The 14,885-nt window shown below is 41.8% G+C and overlaps 1 protein-coding gene across 7 annotated transcripts in view; it reads left to right on the top strand.

The window, feature by feature from the left end:
* Window positions 1–14,885, top strand: part of LOC109997360 (girdin) — a 63,569-nt gene that overhangs the window by 44,359 nt on the left and 4,325 nt on the right. For 4 of the 7 annotated variants that reach the window (XR_010667040.1, XR_010667041.1, XM_065959517.1 and 1 more), the window contains exons 18-35: window positions 281–463; window positions 1,027–1,305; window positions 1,428–1,552; window positions 1,769–1,907; window positions 2,567–2,743; window positions 2,874–3,035; window positions 4,801–5,078; window positions 5,296–5,439; window positions 5,583–5,769; window positions 5,972–6,117; window positions 6,273–6,365; window positions 6,848–7,050; window positions 7,485–7,532; window positions 9,507–9,584; window positions 11,124–11,336; window positions 11,552–11,605; window positions 13,197–13,286; window positions 14,482–14,753. Coding sequence is in view for 5 of the 7 variants with exons in the window: in XM_065959517.1 (XP_065815589.1) it covers window positions 281–463; window positions 1,027–1,305; window positions 1,428–1,552; window positions 1,769–1,907; window positions 2,567–2,743; window positions 2,874–3,035; window positions 4,801–5,078; window positions 5,296–5,439; window positions 5,583–5,769; window positions 5,972–6,117; window positions 6,273–6,365; window positions 6,848–7,050; window positions 7,485–7,532; window positions 9,507–9,584; window positions 11,124–11,336; window positions 11,552–11,605; window positions 13,197–13,286; window positions 14,482–14,753 (2,871 nt within the window). In the remaining 2 variants the exon portion in view is untranslated. The remainder of the gene's footprint in view (window positions 1–280; window positions 464–1,026; window positions 1,306–1,427; window positions 1,553–1,768; window positions 1,908–2,566; window positions 2,744–2,873; window positions 3,036–4,800; window positions 5,079–5,295; window positions 5,440–5,582; window positions 5,770–5,971; window positions 6,118–6,272; window positions 6,366–6,847; window positions 7,051–7,484; window positions 7,533–9,506; window positions 9,585–11,123; window positions 11,337–11,551; window positions 11,606–13,196; window positions 13,287–14,481; window positions 14,754–14,885) is intronic. The other 3 variants (XM_065959518.1, XM_065959519.1, XM_065959521.1) reach the window with 3 other exon arrangements.

Below are 14,885 nucleotides of genomic sequence, written 5' to 3'. Positions count from 1 at the left end.
CAGGAAGTGGACACCTTGTGAGACCTTGTGTGTGTAATGTTGAATTACGTGTTCATTAAAAGTTACCTGGTCCCTTACAAAGACAACATGTGTCATTACATAAGGTTGTACAGAACAGGTAGAGTTAGAGGCAGCCTACAGATTTTCATAATTATCTCAAATGAATATTTTTACAGGTAAGTTACAGGGGATCTGGCATATAATGGCATCTGGGAGCAGTGCAACTAGTTCATGGATGCTTTTAATATCCCAGTCTGGCTTTTTCTTTTTCTTCTCCCAGGTGAGTTATCAGGGCCTAGATACGGAGAATCAGCGCCTACAGAAGGCTTTAGAGAACAGCAGTAAGAAGATCCAGCAGTTGGAGGCAGAGCTGCAAGAGGTGGAGACTGAGAATCAATCCCTACAACGCAACCTAGAGGAACTCAAAATCTCCAGTAAACGCCTGGAGCAGCTTGAGCAGGAGGTAGGTCATAAACCTTTTCATATGCACTCAAGAAGAAAAAATAATATGTGTAGAAATTTTGGTTATGGAGGTTTGAGAAGTCTGAAATGAGTAGTGAGGCATGTCTGGGAAAGCAGACTTGCTTTTCGACTGTTTCCTGGAGTAGAATAGATTGAATATCAAGTGGGATGGCTGTTGGTGGTTTAGTGACACAGCTATTTTCTCTTTTTTGGGGGGATGGACTGATTCCTACTGGCAGAATCAGGTCAATCATTTGGCCTAAAAATAGCAGTCCAGACCAACTGAGAGTTGTGGGTTGTGATACAGCAGTCTAAAGAATGTTGCATGTTACACAAATAAAACCTAATAATTTATTATTTGGCTCTAAAGCAGCACTGCAGCTCATTTCAGTTCATTCTGATGACTTTTCTGAATGTTTACAAGCAGAATTTGGAGTATCCAGATTTTGTTTTTGTCTGAATTGATTTTTGCCTCCTTTTGATTTATTCTTCACTTTGAGCCCAACACGAACAAGGTACTGAGACTTAACATAATGTGAATGATCTCCATGAAATCTCCACCAGAACAAGATTCTGGAACAAGAAAGCTCCCAGCTGGAGAAAGACAAGAAGCTTCTGGAGAAGGAGAACAAGCGACTGAGGCAGCAGGCGGAGATCCGCGACGCCAAGCTGGATGACGACAACCAGCGGATCTCCTCCTTGGAGAAAGAGAATAGGACCATGGGCAAGGAGATGATCTTCTTTAGGGACTCCTGTACGAGAGTGAAAGACCTGGAGAGGGAGAACAAAGAGCTGGTCAAACAGTCCAGCATTGATAAGAAGACCCTTATCACACTTAGGGAGGTAAGAGGAGACCTCACTGTGCCAGAAGCCTAAAAAATAATGCTTTTTTGAAAATGTATACGAGTCATTGGAAGGTGTCAGTAAAGTTCCTCCTTTCTCATTGTGTGGTTTTGTGTGTTAAGGAGCTCGTGAGTGAGAAGCTGCGGACTCAACAGATGAATAATGATCTGGAGAAACTGACCCATGAACTTGAAAAGATTGGGATAAACAAAGAACGACTGCTGCATGATGAGAGTTCTGACGACAGGTATTATCTCACAAACTGGCACACACTAGCCAAAATATTTCACTGTTCTGTGATGTCTTTCAAAGCCATGCATCCTGTGGGAAACGTCTCGCGCCAACATCTCCCCCGCCTGCTTCTCTACACTCCTGCCAAGGAGTCAGTTGTGCCTGGCTATTGTTTCTAATTGTACTCGCTGACATTCAAACACACAGTGCTAACTAGAGTATTTATTTTCAGGTTTAAGCTCCTGGAAACCAAACTGGAGTCCACTCTGAAATCATCTTTGGAGATAAAAGAGGAAAAGATCGCCGCCCTAGAGGCCAGGCTGCAGGAGTCTTCGAACCTCAACCAACAACTTCGCCAGGAGCTTAAAACAGTCAGTAACATAAAAAAACAAAACCAATTCATGAGTTGTGTGTTGCTGTATGTGTTGCAGACATATTCTCAGCTGAACTCATATACACACAACCCTGTATAAAAAAATACATTCAACCCCCCTCAATAAAACAAAATAATAATCTCAAAGCATGTCCACTTTAGAACAGCATGTCCCAAAATCTTTCTCCAGCAATCCAAAACACTAGAAAGCACTGAAAACACTGAGGGCATCTCAAGGCCGATGCATTATTAATTCATCCACTCTTCACTTCTATCGCCAGTTTATCTATTTATGAGGCAGTAGGAGTCGGTGAAAGAGGTGGAGAGAAGTGGAGAATGTCTGCTTTTCTTTGGGGAGGCGTTTGTGTTCTGAACTTGCCAAAACAAATCAGATCCTAGGCTGAAGGGTTCAGAGGAAACTCTGTGTGGCTGAACAGTGCTCAGCTGTAATTCTGCAATTGATGCTGTCTGCTACTTAGTTATTTTTTTATGACTCATGTCGTAATCTGTGTCTCTTCTCCTATAGTTGTTTCATAATGTTTCAAGCCTGGGGCAGGGCTTCATTCCCACACATTTTAAAAATGTATATTGCAGAATGAATGTGAGTGTGAAAAACAAACGTATTCAGTGTTTGTGTTGAATTATGTTTCTCTCAAGGTGAAGAAAAACTATGAGGCTCTGCGTCAGAGGGAGGAAGAGGAGAGGATGGTGCAGAGCTCGCCCCCTAAAGGAGGGGAGGACCCTCAGGGTTTCAGTAAATGGGAGAAAGAGAGCCATGAAGCCACCAGAGAGCTGCTAAAAGTGAAAGACAGACTTATTGAGGTCGAGAGGAATGTAAGTCAGCACAACACAAGGATTTCTTATGTGATGTTTCCATCACACCAACATTTTGGTTGTGCTCTTTTCTCTGAATGTATTCTTATATGCCAGTTATCTTTTATATCCTGAATGGTTTTTGTTCCAGAATGCCACACTACAGGCTGAGAAGGCAGCCCTGAGGAGCCAGCTCAAACAACTGGAAACTCAGAGCTCCAATCTGCAGGCTCAGATAGTTGCCGTGCAGAGACAAACGGCATCTTTACAGGAGAACAATACATCACTACAGACGCAGAACGCCAAGCTGCAGGTAATCCACCACATATCATACATAGTACAATATCCAGGAGGAAATAGATCTCTGCTTCAAGGAGTGGTTGGAAACACGTCACACAGACTAATAACAAAAAAATCTAAAGATAAAGTTGTGCACCTTTAAAATCATTGAAGAAATTAAGAAGCTTTCGACATAAGGTTGAATCTGTTTTTACTCCCTTGACTTATTGCATTCCAAAATAATTTGTTTTTTTAAAGCATGTTATATAGAAAAACAATGTAACCTTAAGGTTATTTAAATGTCTTTTCTGGAACTTTTTTCTCAACACATGATCTTCATCTGAGTTTTACATGGAATTTCTTTAAGGATCATCTTTTTGTTGGTTTTAAAGATGAGTTTCAAAGCATATGCTTTTGATCTCTGAAAAAATAGTTGACCAAACAATTTCACCTCCAGATACATTCATCTACTGTTTTACAACTTTGAATCATATTGCATGATCTCCATCTGCAGCGATAAAGCTTAGCACGGTGTGCTCTATTAAATACCTCAATGCAATTTTTCTTGGTGTAAAATTGTATTTTAGATGTTTAATAGTCATTGGCCTTATTTGGCTGTCCCTTCTTCTCAAACATATGTTCTGATATATTTCCAAGAATTATTCAGTATTTACTTATATTGGTGCAAATTATATAAATATAAAAACATGATACGTATAATCAAAATCGAGAGGAAACTGCAACAATCAAAGGACCCAATAGCATCATAAAATGCTGAAATATTTGTGATGCTGTAAATAATATAACTTACTATTCTACATCTAAAACATGCCAGATCATCTTGTACTCTTATAGTTTTGGTGTAGTTGTACAGGCTGCATGGCTGCTTAGCTCCCTGGATTTAGACTTGTACTCCATGTTTGGCAGTAATTCAAACCTTGCTTATGGGTGACAGGATTTGCACTGACCATACAGTAGCTTCTAGGTGTGTGTGTGTGTGTGTGTGTGTGTGTGTGTGTGTGTGTGTGTGTGTGTGTGTGTGTGTGTGTGTGTGTGTGTGTGTGTGTGTGTGTGTGTGTGTGTGTGTGTGTGTGTGTGTGTGTGTGTGTGTGTGTGTGTGTGTGTGTGTGTGTGTGTGTGTGTGTGTGTGTGTGTGTGTGTGTGTGTGTGTGTGTGTGTGTGTGTGTGTGTGTGTGTGTGTGTGTGTGTGTGTGTGTCTTGAGGTGTGTTGGTTATGTTTTTGCTAAAGCATATATAAGCACATGTTAGTGGTTTGCTAAAGGAAATAAGAGGTTTCTTTTCAAGCTACAGAAAGTCTGTTGGCACATAGACAAAATGTGTGTGAATTCACACACACTAGTCATGACTGAGGAGAAATTTAGACTAGGAAACTACTCTAAAGGAAACATGAAAAGAAACAGTTTTCCTTTTGATGCTTTGTAGATGGAGCAAATAGAGACACAGCACCCCCTATAGACACAAAAGCAAAAACCTCTACAAACTTAACCTATATCATCTTTCATGTTTGAATAGAAGAGCTCAGTTCTCTTCACATAATACAGTAAGATGAGCTTTTAATAGATTTAAATCAATTCAAAATGTTTAAGTTAGAATCTGATAACCAGTTTTTCCTTCCACTACGTTTCTCTGATTCCACTGTCCTTATTCACCTCAACCTCTTCTCCCAAGTTTCCCATGAGACTTGTCCTTCTTTTCTCACTATATTCATTGATAATATGCCACTGTATACCTTCACACTCAGTATTTAACTTATATCCATTCTCCTCTTTTATTTATAGGTTGAGAACTCCACCCTAAGCTCGCAGAGTGCTGCCCTCATGGCCCAGAATGCCCAGCTGCAGACCCAGCAGACCAGCGTGGAGGGTGAAAGAGAAGGAGCTCTGAAGGACAAAGAAGAGCTGAGGTCCACCCATGAGCTGCTGCTCCGTGATCACGAGAAGCTGGCAGCACTCCAAGAGAAGCAGGCAGCCGACTATGAAGCCCTGATCAGGAAGCACGGAGGCCTGAAGAGCTCACACAAGAGCCTGGAGCAACAGCACAGGGAGCTGGACGACAAGTGAGATGCGGCTTAAAATGAAAAGTTCAACTGTCATTCGTTACTTTACATACCAATTTGATAAGGTTATTTCATGATGGAAATATTCAATCAATTACAAAAGTTGCCACCACGAGTAACTAGAGGAAACTGTAGACCACATAGGATGATGGCAATATGTGTGCTTTTCTATTTTTAACTCATTGACTGTAACCTTTGTATGTTTTTATGCATTAAGGTATAAGCATCTCCTGCATAAGAAGGGAGATCTGGAAGAGCTGGAAAAAAACCTGAAGGCACAGCAGGAAAAAATGGTGCTTGAAAATCAAACAAACCAAGCCACAGCTGACCAGTGCAAACTGCTGAAAGAGGAGAATGATAGGTAAGCACAGCCTGTATCAATACTTGTATTGGATATACTTGGAAATGTGTTACTTACATATTACACTTTAAAATGATTTGGGGGTTTTTAACCCCCTTTTTGGAAAATAATTTTCACATTGAGCCCCTCTGCTCTTTTCTTAGACTAAATTCCAACAATCGCCAGCTGTTGAGGGACAATGAAAATCTCCAGCAGGACCATAAGAACATTAAGAGCCAGCTGAACAGCGCCAAACTGGAGCAGATAAAGCTAGAGGCCGAGTTCTCTAAACTGAAGGAGCAGTACCAGCAGCTGGACATCTCCTCAACAAAGCTCACTAACCAGTGTGAAGTAAGGAGAGACAGATTCCTTTTGTGGCTCTTCTCCTCTTTTGGGTTTCAAACCGTGTTTGGTTACCACGTTCAAAGCAATCTGAGTTTTTAATGTATCAAAATTTAACGACCTCTAACGCCAGCTGTGTTATGGATTACTCCCCCAGTGTTTCCCATTTGTCCAGGCAAGTATTTAATTTATCTTTATGTGTGTGGTTTAGTTGTTGAGCCAGCTGAAAGGAAACCTGGAGGAGGAGAATCGTCACCTGTTGGACCAGATCCAAACTCTGATGCTGCAGAATCGCACCCTGCTAGAGCAGACCATGGAGAGCAAGGACCTGTTCTACGTGGAACAAAGACAATACATGTAAAACCCTGATGATGTTTGTTCTTCTAAACAGAAAGAAAATATATATCTTGAATTGGTTGCTGTTAGCAAAGGGATGTCTATTATACTTGGATTGTATTCATTTTCGCTCTTGGCCGTCTAATTGGATGATCTCTTATTTTTTCACTAATCAGAGACAAGCTTAACGAGCTGAGGAGACAGAAAGAAAAGCTCGAGGAGAAAATCATGGACCAGTACAAGTTCTATGACCCCTCTCCCCCACGCAGGTAAGAAAAACATGATTAAATTGAAACAACAGAGAAGTAATTTTGTGGAAGTGACCTGACCATGGCTGGAGTAACATCTCAGTGAAATAGGGACTTTGAAACATCTGAATCAAAATGTCACAAACAAGTCAGTATATCATAGTCAATTTTTATGTTTTAAATCTGTTTGCTTGTTTACTTGTATCTCTGAGGTGGGGGAATGGCAGCAAAACACTAAAACTGCAGCTTCAGGAAGTGATGCATCAAATATTTATGACCTGCAGGGTTTTAACAGCCGTATACTACAACATTGTTTGTCTTCAGTATCATCAATGTGATGAAGAAAACAATCCAATTTAAACGTACACAAATTGAAGAAACCTCACCATTGTAGTCCATTCAGCTTTTATACCCTTTTAGTGTCAGTGTGGACTTATATCCTATTTCAATTTGTTAACTCTTCTTGGTCTTTCTGTCTCACTCTTTCTTCTCCCCTTATCTAGGCGTGGCAACTGGATCGCTTCGAAGGTGAAGAAGCTGATGAAGCCAAGGAGCAGGGAGAGGATGCGTTCGCTCACTCTGACTCCTTCTCGTTCAGAGTACGGTGAAGGTTTCCTCAGCTTCCCTGCGGACAGCCAGGACAGCTCCTCCATCGGCTCTGGCTCCAACTCACTGGATGACACACTTACACAAAAGAGGAGCAGCAGTGAGTACATACAATTCACCTATACACGCTCGGAAGTTTAGTTACAGCTCCAGCCATGAATGAAGGAACATCTGCTGAGGATGAATGACAGACTGAACTTCCTGCACAGATGTTAACTTAGCCATTCCATGTTCAGAAAAAGTAACGGAGTGAAAATAGTACAACAATAATAATACACATCTGGACATAAATGTGTAAGGGTAGACAGCAGTAAGCAAAACAGCAGTAAGCAAAACAGATGCTGGATAGTTCTATCTGATGCTGAATATGCGTTCACTGACAGTTATTTATACACTCACATACAAGTACATACATGAAACACGTGTGTGTGTGTGTGTGTGTGAGTGTGTTTGAAGGTGTGTGTATTGTGTACTGGTTGAGCGGGTCCTCCCTTAACTGCTCCTTTGCTTCTTTATCTCTCTCTCTCTGCGAAGGGAAGAGAGGGCAGCAGTCACATGCCCAAGGGCAGGGGTCCACCAATGGTATGATGCGGAGGGGGAGGGTGGGCGGGGTTTGTGAGCCGACTGTCACGTCTCTCAGGGCATGTTTTCGTGAGTCCATTGTCTACGTCACTCAGCTGTTCAAACAGTTTGGTTGAGCTGCACAGCACTGGGAGGTTAACTCTGAACCTGGAACCTGATACAAAAAGTTATTTTTTTCTGTGTTAGAAACAGTGGGAGCGCTTGATATCTGCAAGCTGTCGTCATTTCATTTGCTACAAAACTTATTGTCACTATTAGAAACTTTGTCCCAAGAACAAATACTGTGTTAGTGTATGTAGAGATAAGAGATTTATATTTGGGCGTGTTTCGTCCAAATAACAGAGGGGGAGCTCTACAGATCTCACAGACAGTCTTATGAGAGGTCTTACTACTGCACACATAAGAAAATCACATAAAGCCCTTTGTGGCTCCAGCCAGAGCTCCACCAAATCAGTTTAAGTTTTAGATATGTTGAAAGCTTGTGGTGAAGATAAACAAAGAAGTAACTTTACCACACTTTTCTGCAGTACTGTCTAAACTTCAGTCAGGTGTCAAGCTCAATCAAGCGCATCTCATTTGTTTCAAACACTTTTACACAATATTTTGTGACAGGTCCAGCTCAGTCCTTTTTTTTTCCCCCTCAGTGTCTTCAGTCTTTTCAGCTGTCGGTTCTTTCATGTCAACCTGCTGATCTGTGCAGTTCACCTCCAAATAACCGAGAAACTCCCTCTAATGTAGCATCAAAGCTATTAAAAGGTGCAATGCATTCCGGTTCACTTTCAGTCTCTGCAAGATGTTTCAAATCCCTGTTTGGATTAGTAGCAAATATGGAAAAGAGAATAATGCTGGGACACGGATAGATGTACACTTTCCATAAACAAACGGTTGTTTTACAAGTTAAATCCGAAGTTTTTTTTATAAAAGAACTTGAATGTATGGAATGAGCAAGATATAGCTTTCTTTATTTTAATATGTCATATAAAAAGAAAGTCACGTGTATTCTTTCATTCCACTTTGGAAAAACCAAGGGCCATGGAAATGACAGGCTAACACATTTACGATATGAAGGTTTCTTTTTCTTTCTTTATTTCCTTTTTTAAGTAAGCAGTAAACACTAGAAGAAAATACAAAGAAGCCTTAAGTTACAGTAAGGTCACATGCAAATGTTAATAACAACTAAAAATAGAAATACACATCAGATTTTAAACCTTAAGACGTTTGACAAAGAAATGATGCAGTTAATGGTGTTATAAAAAGTGTATTTTGCCTGTGAACACAAATTCCACATTGATGCTGTTAGCCCCCACTTTAAACGTTTTACTCTCCTAATTGCACCCTTTAATATTCTTCATCCTTTGTGTTTTATGTAGGTGTGTAATTATGTGACAGTTGTGTCGTGGTGTGCAGAATGTATTACTTAAAAAAAAAAACCACAATCATGTCATTAACATAAGAGTGCCTGAGTGTTTTGCTCTGACGATATTAGTGTGTGGGAGTGTTTGCATTGATGTACTTGTTTGTATTCTGCATCTGTGTACAGAAGTCTGCCCTTAAAATAATATCCAACCTGCTGGGAGGTTTATGAGTCCTCACTTGACAGTTATTTTAGATATAGAATAAGAAACATAGAATCATTTGAAATGTTTAAAAAAAATGCTTGTAACAATCACTGGGGCGTTGTAATATTATGACACCCCCCTCCTCCTCTAAGCAATATTTTGTAGCTGTTCTGTCTATTGCATTTTTGTCTATTGTCCATTTGAGTGTCCAGGGACTCAGCTCTCTCTGCATCCCTCCCCTGGCTCTCTGTAAAATCGTTAACCACATCCCTCTGTTCTGCCCTCCTTTTTCTTTTTTTTTTTATTATCTTTTCCTCCACTTCCCTTGGGCTTGTTGCTCTTCCCCCCCCTGTCTGTCTATCTGCCCGTCTCTTTCTCTCTGTCCGTCTGTCTGTGTCTGGCTGCTCTCTGACAGCATTAAAAAGGTTGCCTTTCATGAGGAACAGATCCAAGGACAAAGACAAGGCCAAGGCCATCTACCGGCGCTCCATGTGTAAGACCTCTGTTAGCCGCCACGCTAGCCGTCCTCCGCCCTCCTCCCTCCCTTTTCGTCACACTGGGAGAAACAAAGAAGGAACAGTCGCTGATGTCAGGGTGGCTGCAGTGTGTCAGTTTCAGGTTTTAGTCAAAGGTTTTAGTCGTAAACCTACTCAGAGCTACACTTATTCAATCTGAGCTATTTTCCAAATTTTGGGGAGGAAAAGTGATGTGCAAGGTTTTCTGAAGATTTAAGTTTAGAAAGATTGATCAGTCACCTTACTGCCATGCTGCGTCTAGTGACATCAGTGACCTGTCCTTTCCTTAGCTTTTTCCTAGTTACCCTCACTATCCTTCACCAGCTCCGCCCTGTGTGCCGCCTCCACTCTCTCCTGTAGAGTGTTCACTCTTAACTTTCACAGTGTAGTTCTACTTTGTTCCTATTATCTGCTGAAAAATGAGCAAACTTCACTAACTAAAGCAAAACAACAAGTGAAAGTATAAAGACAGCATTAACCTCATAAAACAGCTAATGTAGAGACCTTTGGCAGTGGTAGTTCTCTCTTTCCATAGATCTGTCTCTTTTTAGTGTGATGCAGTTTTGATTTTCTTCTACCAAGGGTATTACTCAGCTTAGTAATCACTATGCATCAGGCAATTTGTTGGGCAGCTTTGTCATGTGCTTTGTGTTCTCATTTTGTTTGTGCATCTTGAATGAAAGGCTGGAATGTGTGTTTGTGTGTTTTCATATGAAAGGATGGGAGAGACTGTGGATTTGCCTTTCATGCGCCTGGGGTGTTTTTACTCCTGTCTTTGATTGCAGCATGACTTAACAAAAATAAACAACCGCCTGATCACTGACACTCACTCACCATGGAGGACTTGAAATGGAGCCGTTAACTCCCTTTTAGCCTCTCTCTGTCTCAGTCTCTGTCTCTCTCTCTCTCTCTCTCTCTCTCTCTCTATCTATCTCTCCCTCAGCGTGCTGCATTTCAGATCTAATTCTGCTGACATGGTCTTCGCCTCGTTCTGCTTTCATGCTTCTCTGCCGTTGCATACAGCTCAGTAAACAAAGTGCATAAAGACAGCAGCCTCTTACAGGGTATTACCTGCTCCAAAAAGTTTCCTGCAGAGATGAATTATACACCAAGGTTAATCAACGAGGAGACTGCAGTCTTTATAAACTTTATATTTGTTTGAATATTTGATGACCGTTCCATAACGGTACGCCTGCATGTGCAATTAAGTTTTCAATGGTTAGATTTGAGAATCAAAGACTTGATTTAGTTGTGTTCTATAAGTTAAATGTATGAATTATTTATTGTCAGTAATACATTGAGGCAGTTTAACAGTTTAAAATCAGCTGATAAGAAAGGTGTAACTTATATTCTCCTAAATTGAATTTCTGTGTTTATATATGAAATGGAAGAAAATAGTTATATTTTCAGGATTAAAAGGATTCTGTGATCCAAGTAAGCATTATGCAGTAATAGGATGTAATTTATCACAACGATCCTGTCCTGATTTCCACCTTTTTTGTCCTCTGACCATTCAGCCATGAATGACCTCCTGCAGACAATGGCGGTAGCAAGCAGCATCGAGAACCTCGATGGCGCTGAGCCAGGAGACGATGGCCTGACTGGGGGCAGCAGGCGCAGCGGGCAGCGCATGAAGGAGCTCGCTTTTTCCACCAACGCCATTGACTGTGCCACCCTCACACTCCCCAGTGCGCGGCACACCAGGGCCAAGCTACGCCTGCAGGTTAAAGGTTAGGATGGTGTTCTCCTTTTTTAACAGTAGTGATAAACAGATGTATTGGATTTAAAATGAATTCACCCCTTTTCAAGTATCAGAATGGATGTTCCTGATAGGGTTTATATATATAAAACCCTCAAACATGCTTACATTCATATTTAGTCAATGAAACTCACCTTCAGGAACTTTTAGGTTGTTTAGTTGTCACTGTCTCCTGTATCTCAACAGAAAATGCTTCCTGTGAGGATGTGGCCGGCTCCATAGATGAACCAAAGAGTCAAGGTAAACCTTCAGACGCATTGACCTCAAACTAATCAAATTATCGACCCTTGAAAAATACAAGAAAAAAGGCCTTTGAAGGAGGAGAAAAGACAGCCCCCGCGAAAAAGGTCATGTCCTCATCAGTCCCATTGCTAATCTTTGGGCTTCTTTCCCGCTCTTTGATTAAGCCTCATCTACCGCTGGAAAAGTAATTTTAGTGGAGTGCAAAATGGGAGAGATGAGCTTCCATTGAAAGGAGGATTGACTCTAATTCAGAGTTTAGGATGCTATCCAGGGCTCTTAATCTGCAGAAAGGGGACTATTCATCAGTTCTGTTTCGCTCTAATGCGGATGACCCAGTTGTTAAACATCCACAAAACTACTAACACACAGTCCCAGCACCTACTCTAGGTTTACACCCTATTAGCATCCTGAGAGATGACTCTCAGACTAAATCACTATGTTAATATACCACACTCACTACTATTGACGGTGACCTATTGTATACTGGCAACGGGTCATTCAACTGCTTCCCCATTAGTGCCGTACATGGAGTCTACATAATGAGTTTAAAGATTGCAATCCTAAAGTCAAGAACATGGTTGTGATGAGACCCATTCCTCAGTGTGTGTCTGTAATGGCTGGAGGAAATGGACATCCGCTCTGACAAGTTAAGTAGCCAACATAACTTGTAATGTAGCATCCTGTAGGTCCAGAGATGTTATCGATTTTTTTAGAAAGGTTTTATGGCTTCCACAATATTTCCCGGTTTAGTTCTCTGTTTCTACCTTTGTCTGGAACCATTAGAGATATTAAACTTTGCTTGCTTTGCCCTGTGGGCAGCAGTGATAAGTAGTGTGAGGTCATTTGTCACAATCAGGTGTGTGTGTGTGTGTGTGTGTGTTTGTGTTTTATAGTAGGCCTGCAGATGAATAGCAGTGCTCTGTCTCTGTCTTCTCCTTCTGTTGAGCTGGGTGTTGTATGCAGAGTGCCCTGTAGCATCTGTAGTAAGTGATTACTACTCTGCACTGCATCCTAGTACCTGGGCTGCTTCCATATATTTGAATCAGAGATTTATTATAAATTCTAATTTGGTGTCAGCCATGTCCTGAAATGATTTCACGGTTCCTGGTTTCCAGCTGAGCTTGTCCCTACAAACAGTCAAGTGCAAGGTCACCTTCCCCCCTCCCCCCCCCCCTTTCGTTTCCTTTCTTTTTCCAATTCCCCCCCTAATTTTCACACAGAACCTCACCTCCATTTTTTTTTCTAATTAATGAAGTCTTTTGGCCACTGGTATTACGTATTGTCACTTCCCCTTTCCTTAAACTCGGTTTGGTCCTTGGATTTTGGCGTCCCTGTCCTCTCTGTCAGTAGTTGCTTTGTTTATCTGTTGGACATATTGTGGTTGCAGCCTGGCACTGCGCCCTTCCTGTCCCTCTGCCTGGCATGTGCCATCTGCTGCCCCAGCAGGAGGCGTTCTGTCACACTGTTAGCGCACATAGGTGTTACTCTTTGTCAGTGCATGTTTGTGTTGTTACATGTTAAGTGTTGAAAATATCCTAACTGTGTATGTGTGCTTGTTTGTGTGTCTTCCCTCCTATCCCTTACTCAGCCTCCAGACCCTCAAGTCTCCATAGCAACAGGACCACCAGTAGTAATAGTAACAATAACTCCCACCTCACTTCTCCTCTGGAGGGCAAAGGTATGCTCCTCCTTCCCCTAATCCCCCCTCTCTCCACCTCTTCCTCTCAGCTAACCACTCTTACCTTCCCTCCTTCATTCCTTTGTTTTTCCTTCCACTTTTGAAAATCTTGACGTCAAAGATCATTTGATTTCTTTTTCAAAATCTATCAGGATGAGCCAGTGCCCTTAAAGGGGTCATATTATGCTTTTTTTCTGGTTTTATATGCTCTTTAGTGTGTTTTCTATGTATCCTGTGCATGTTTAGGCACAAGTCAGCGGAAACGCGGCTTCTCCTACGTCCTCCTGTCAGCTGCAGCATTAGCCGCATGTAACGCTCGGTTCTAGCCCCCCTCGAAAACAATTTGCCAGTGTGACGTCATTGTCAGTGTGAGATCACTGATCTAAGCCCATTGGCTCGTTGTGGCAAGCCCAGCAGCTCATGTAGCACGCCCACGATATGCCGTAGCCTGCAGTAGCACAGTAGTGCTAAGGTGCTAATGTTTTTGCTCCCCTCGGAGCCAAAGTGGCTGCATTCACAATATGGTAAAACCGTGCTGAGCGACTGACCAATTACGGCAGAGCCGACAGGCCGACCAATCAGATCAGACTTGGCACACGTGGGGACTCTGAACGTGGGCACTTCAGAGCCTTAGAGAGAGAGTCAGAAGCGAGCCGGTGCATGGAGCGGCAGTTCATGAAAACAGACACTTTTCTGGAGCTTTATCTATTGTGAACATACTTTAGTAGGTACATAGATCAAATATACGAACCCCAAAAAGGGCATAATATGGGCTCTTAAAAGAGAGGCTGACTTTTACTGTAGCAACATTTGGTCTTTTTTGTGTTTTTTATTTAGCAAGTCCAATCAGTAATTGGTCAACTTGAACTGAGCCATGGTACAAAAATATATAAATATATATAATATTCAGTGCTCATTCAGATGTAGACTGCTGATAGACATTTCATCATGCTTCATTTTCATCATTTATTCAAGTTTTTGTCCTTTCCAACAAATCAGTATTAGACTATATTATAATATCTATATATTTATATCCTGATAAATCACTATAGTCAACATTTGCTTCATCATGATCGTCCTATCCCATCCAAATGCAGTCCAGGAGATTTATGGTGTATTAATACTAATTTCTAGTAGTGGTAAACAAAACATATTCCTGTCCCGTGAACTCACTGTTGACTTTTTTTTACCACAGGCACGCTGAATGGCAACCTCAGCAGGCCTCACAGTGAGAGCAGCGGCGAGTTTAGCCTCAGTTTGGACCAGGAGGTGTGGTCCAGCAGCGGCAGCAGCCCTGTCCAGCAGCCCACCTCTTCCCGCTCCTCCCACCAGAGCCCCCTTCAGCTGCGCAGGTCCCTCGATCCGTCCACTGCAGCAGGAACCTCCGGTCAGGCCCAGTCTAAGCCTCCAGAGAAAGAGGGGCTTTCCCTGCAACAGTTTCTGGATGAGGGTATTGATCCTGCAGAGGTGAGACCTCTAACTCGGTTACAACAGAGGCCACCTCATTTTCGGAGACGCATAACATCGTCCAGTAGCTTGTTTTGTCTGACCAACATTCCAAAACCCAAACTTTTGTTTTAAAGCAGCATATCGTCAAAG

Source organism: Labrus bergylta, chromosome 10 (assembly GCF_963930695.1).
Source record: "Labrus bergylta chromosome 10, fLabBer1.1, whole genome shotgun sequence".
Lineage (NCBI taxonomy): Eukaryota > Metazoa > Chordata > Actinopteri > Labriformes > Labridae > Labrus > Labrus bergylta.
Note: the sequence above shows the minus strand (reverse complement) of the source record. Positions and strands in the feature narration are given on the sequence as shown.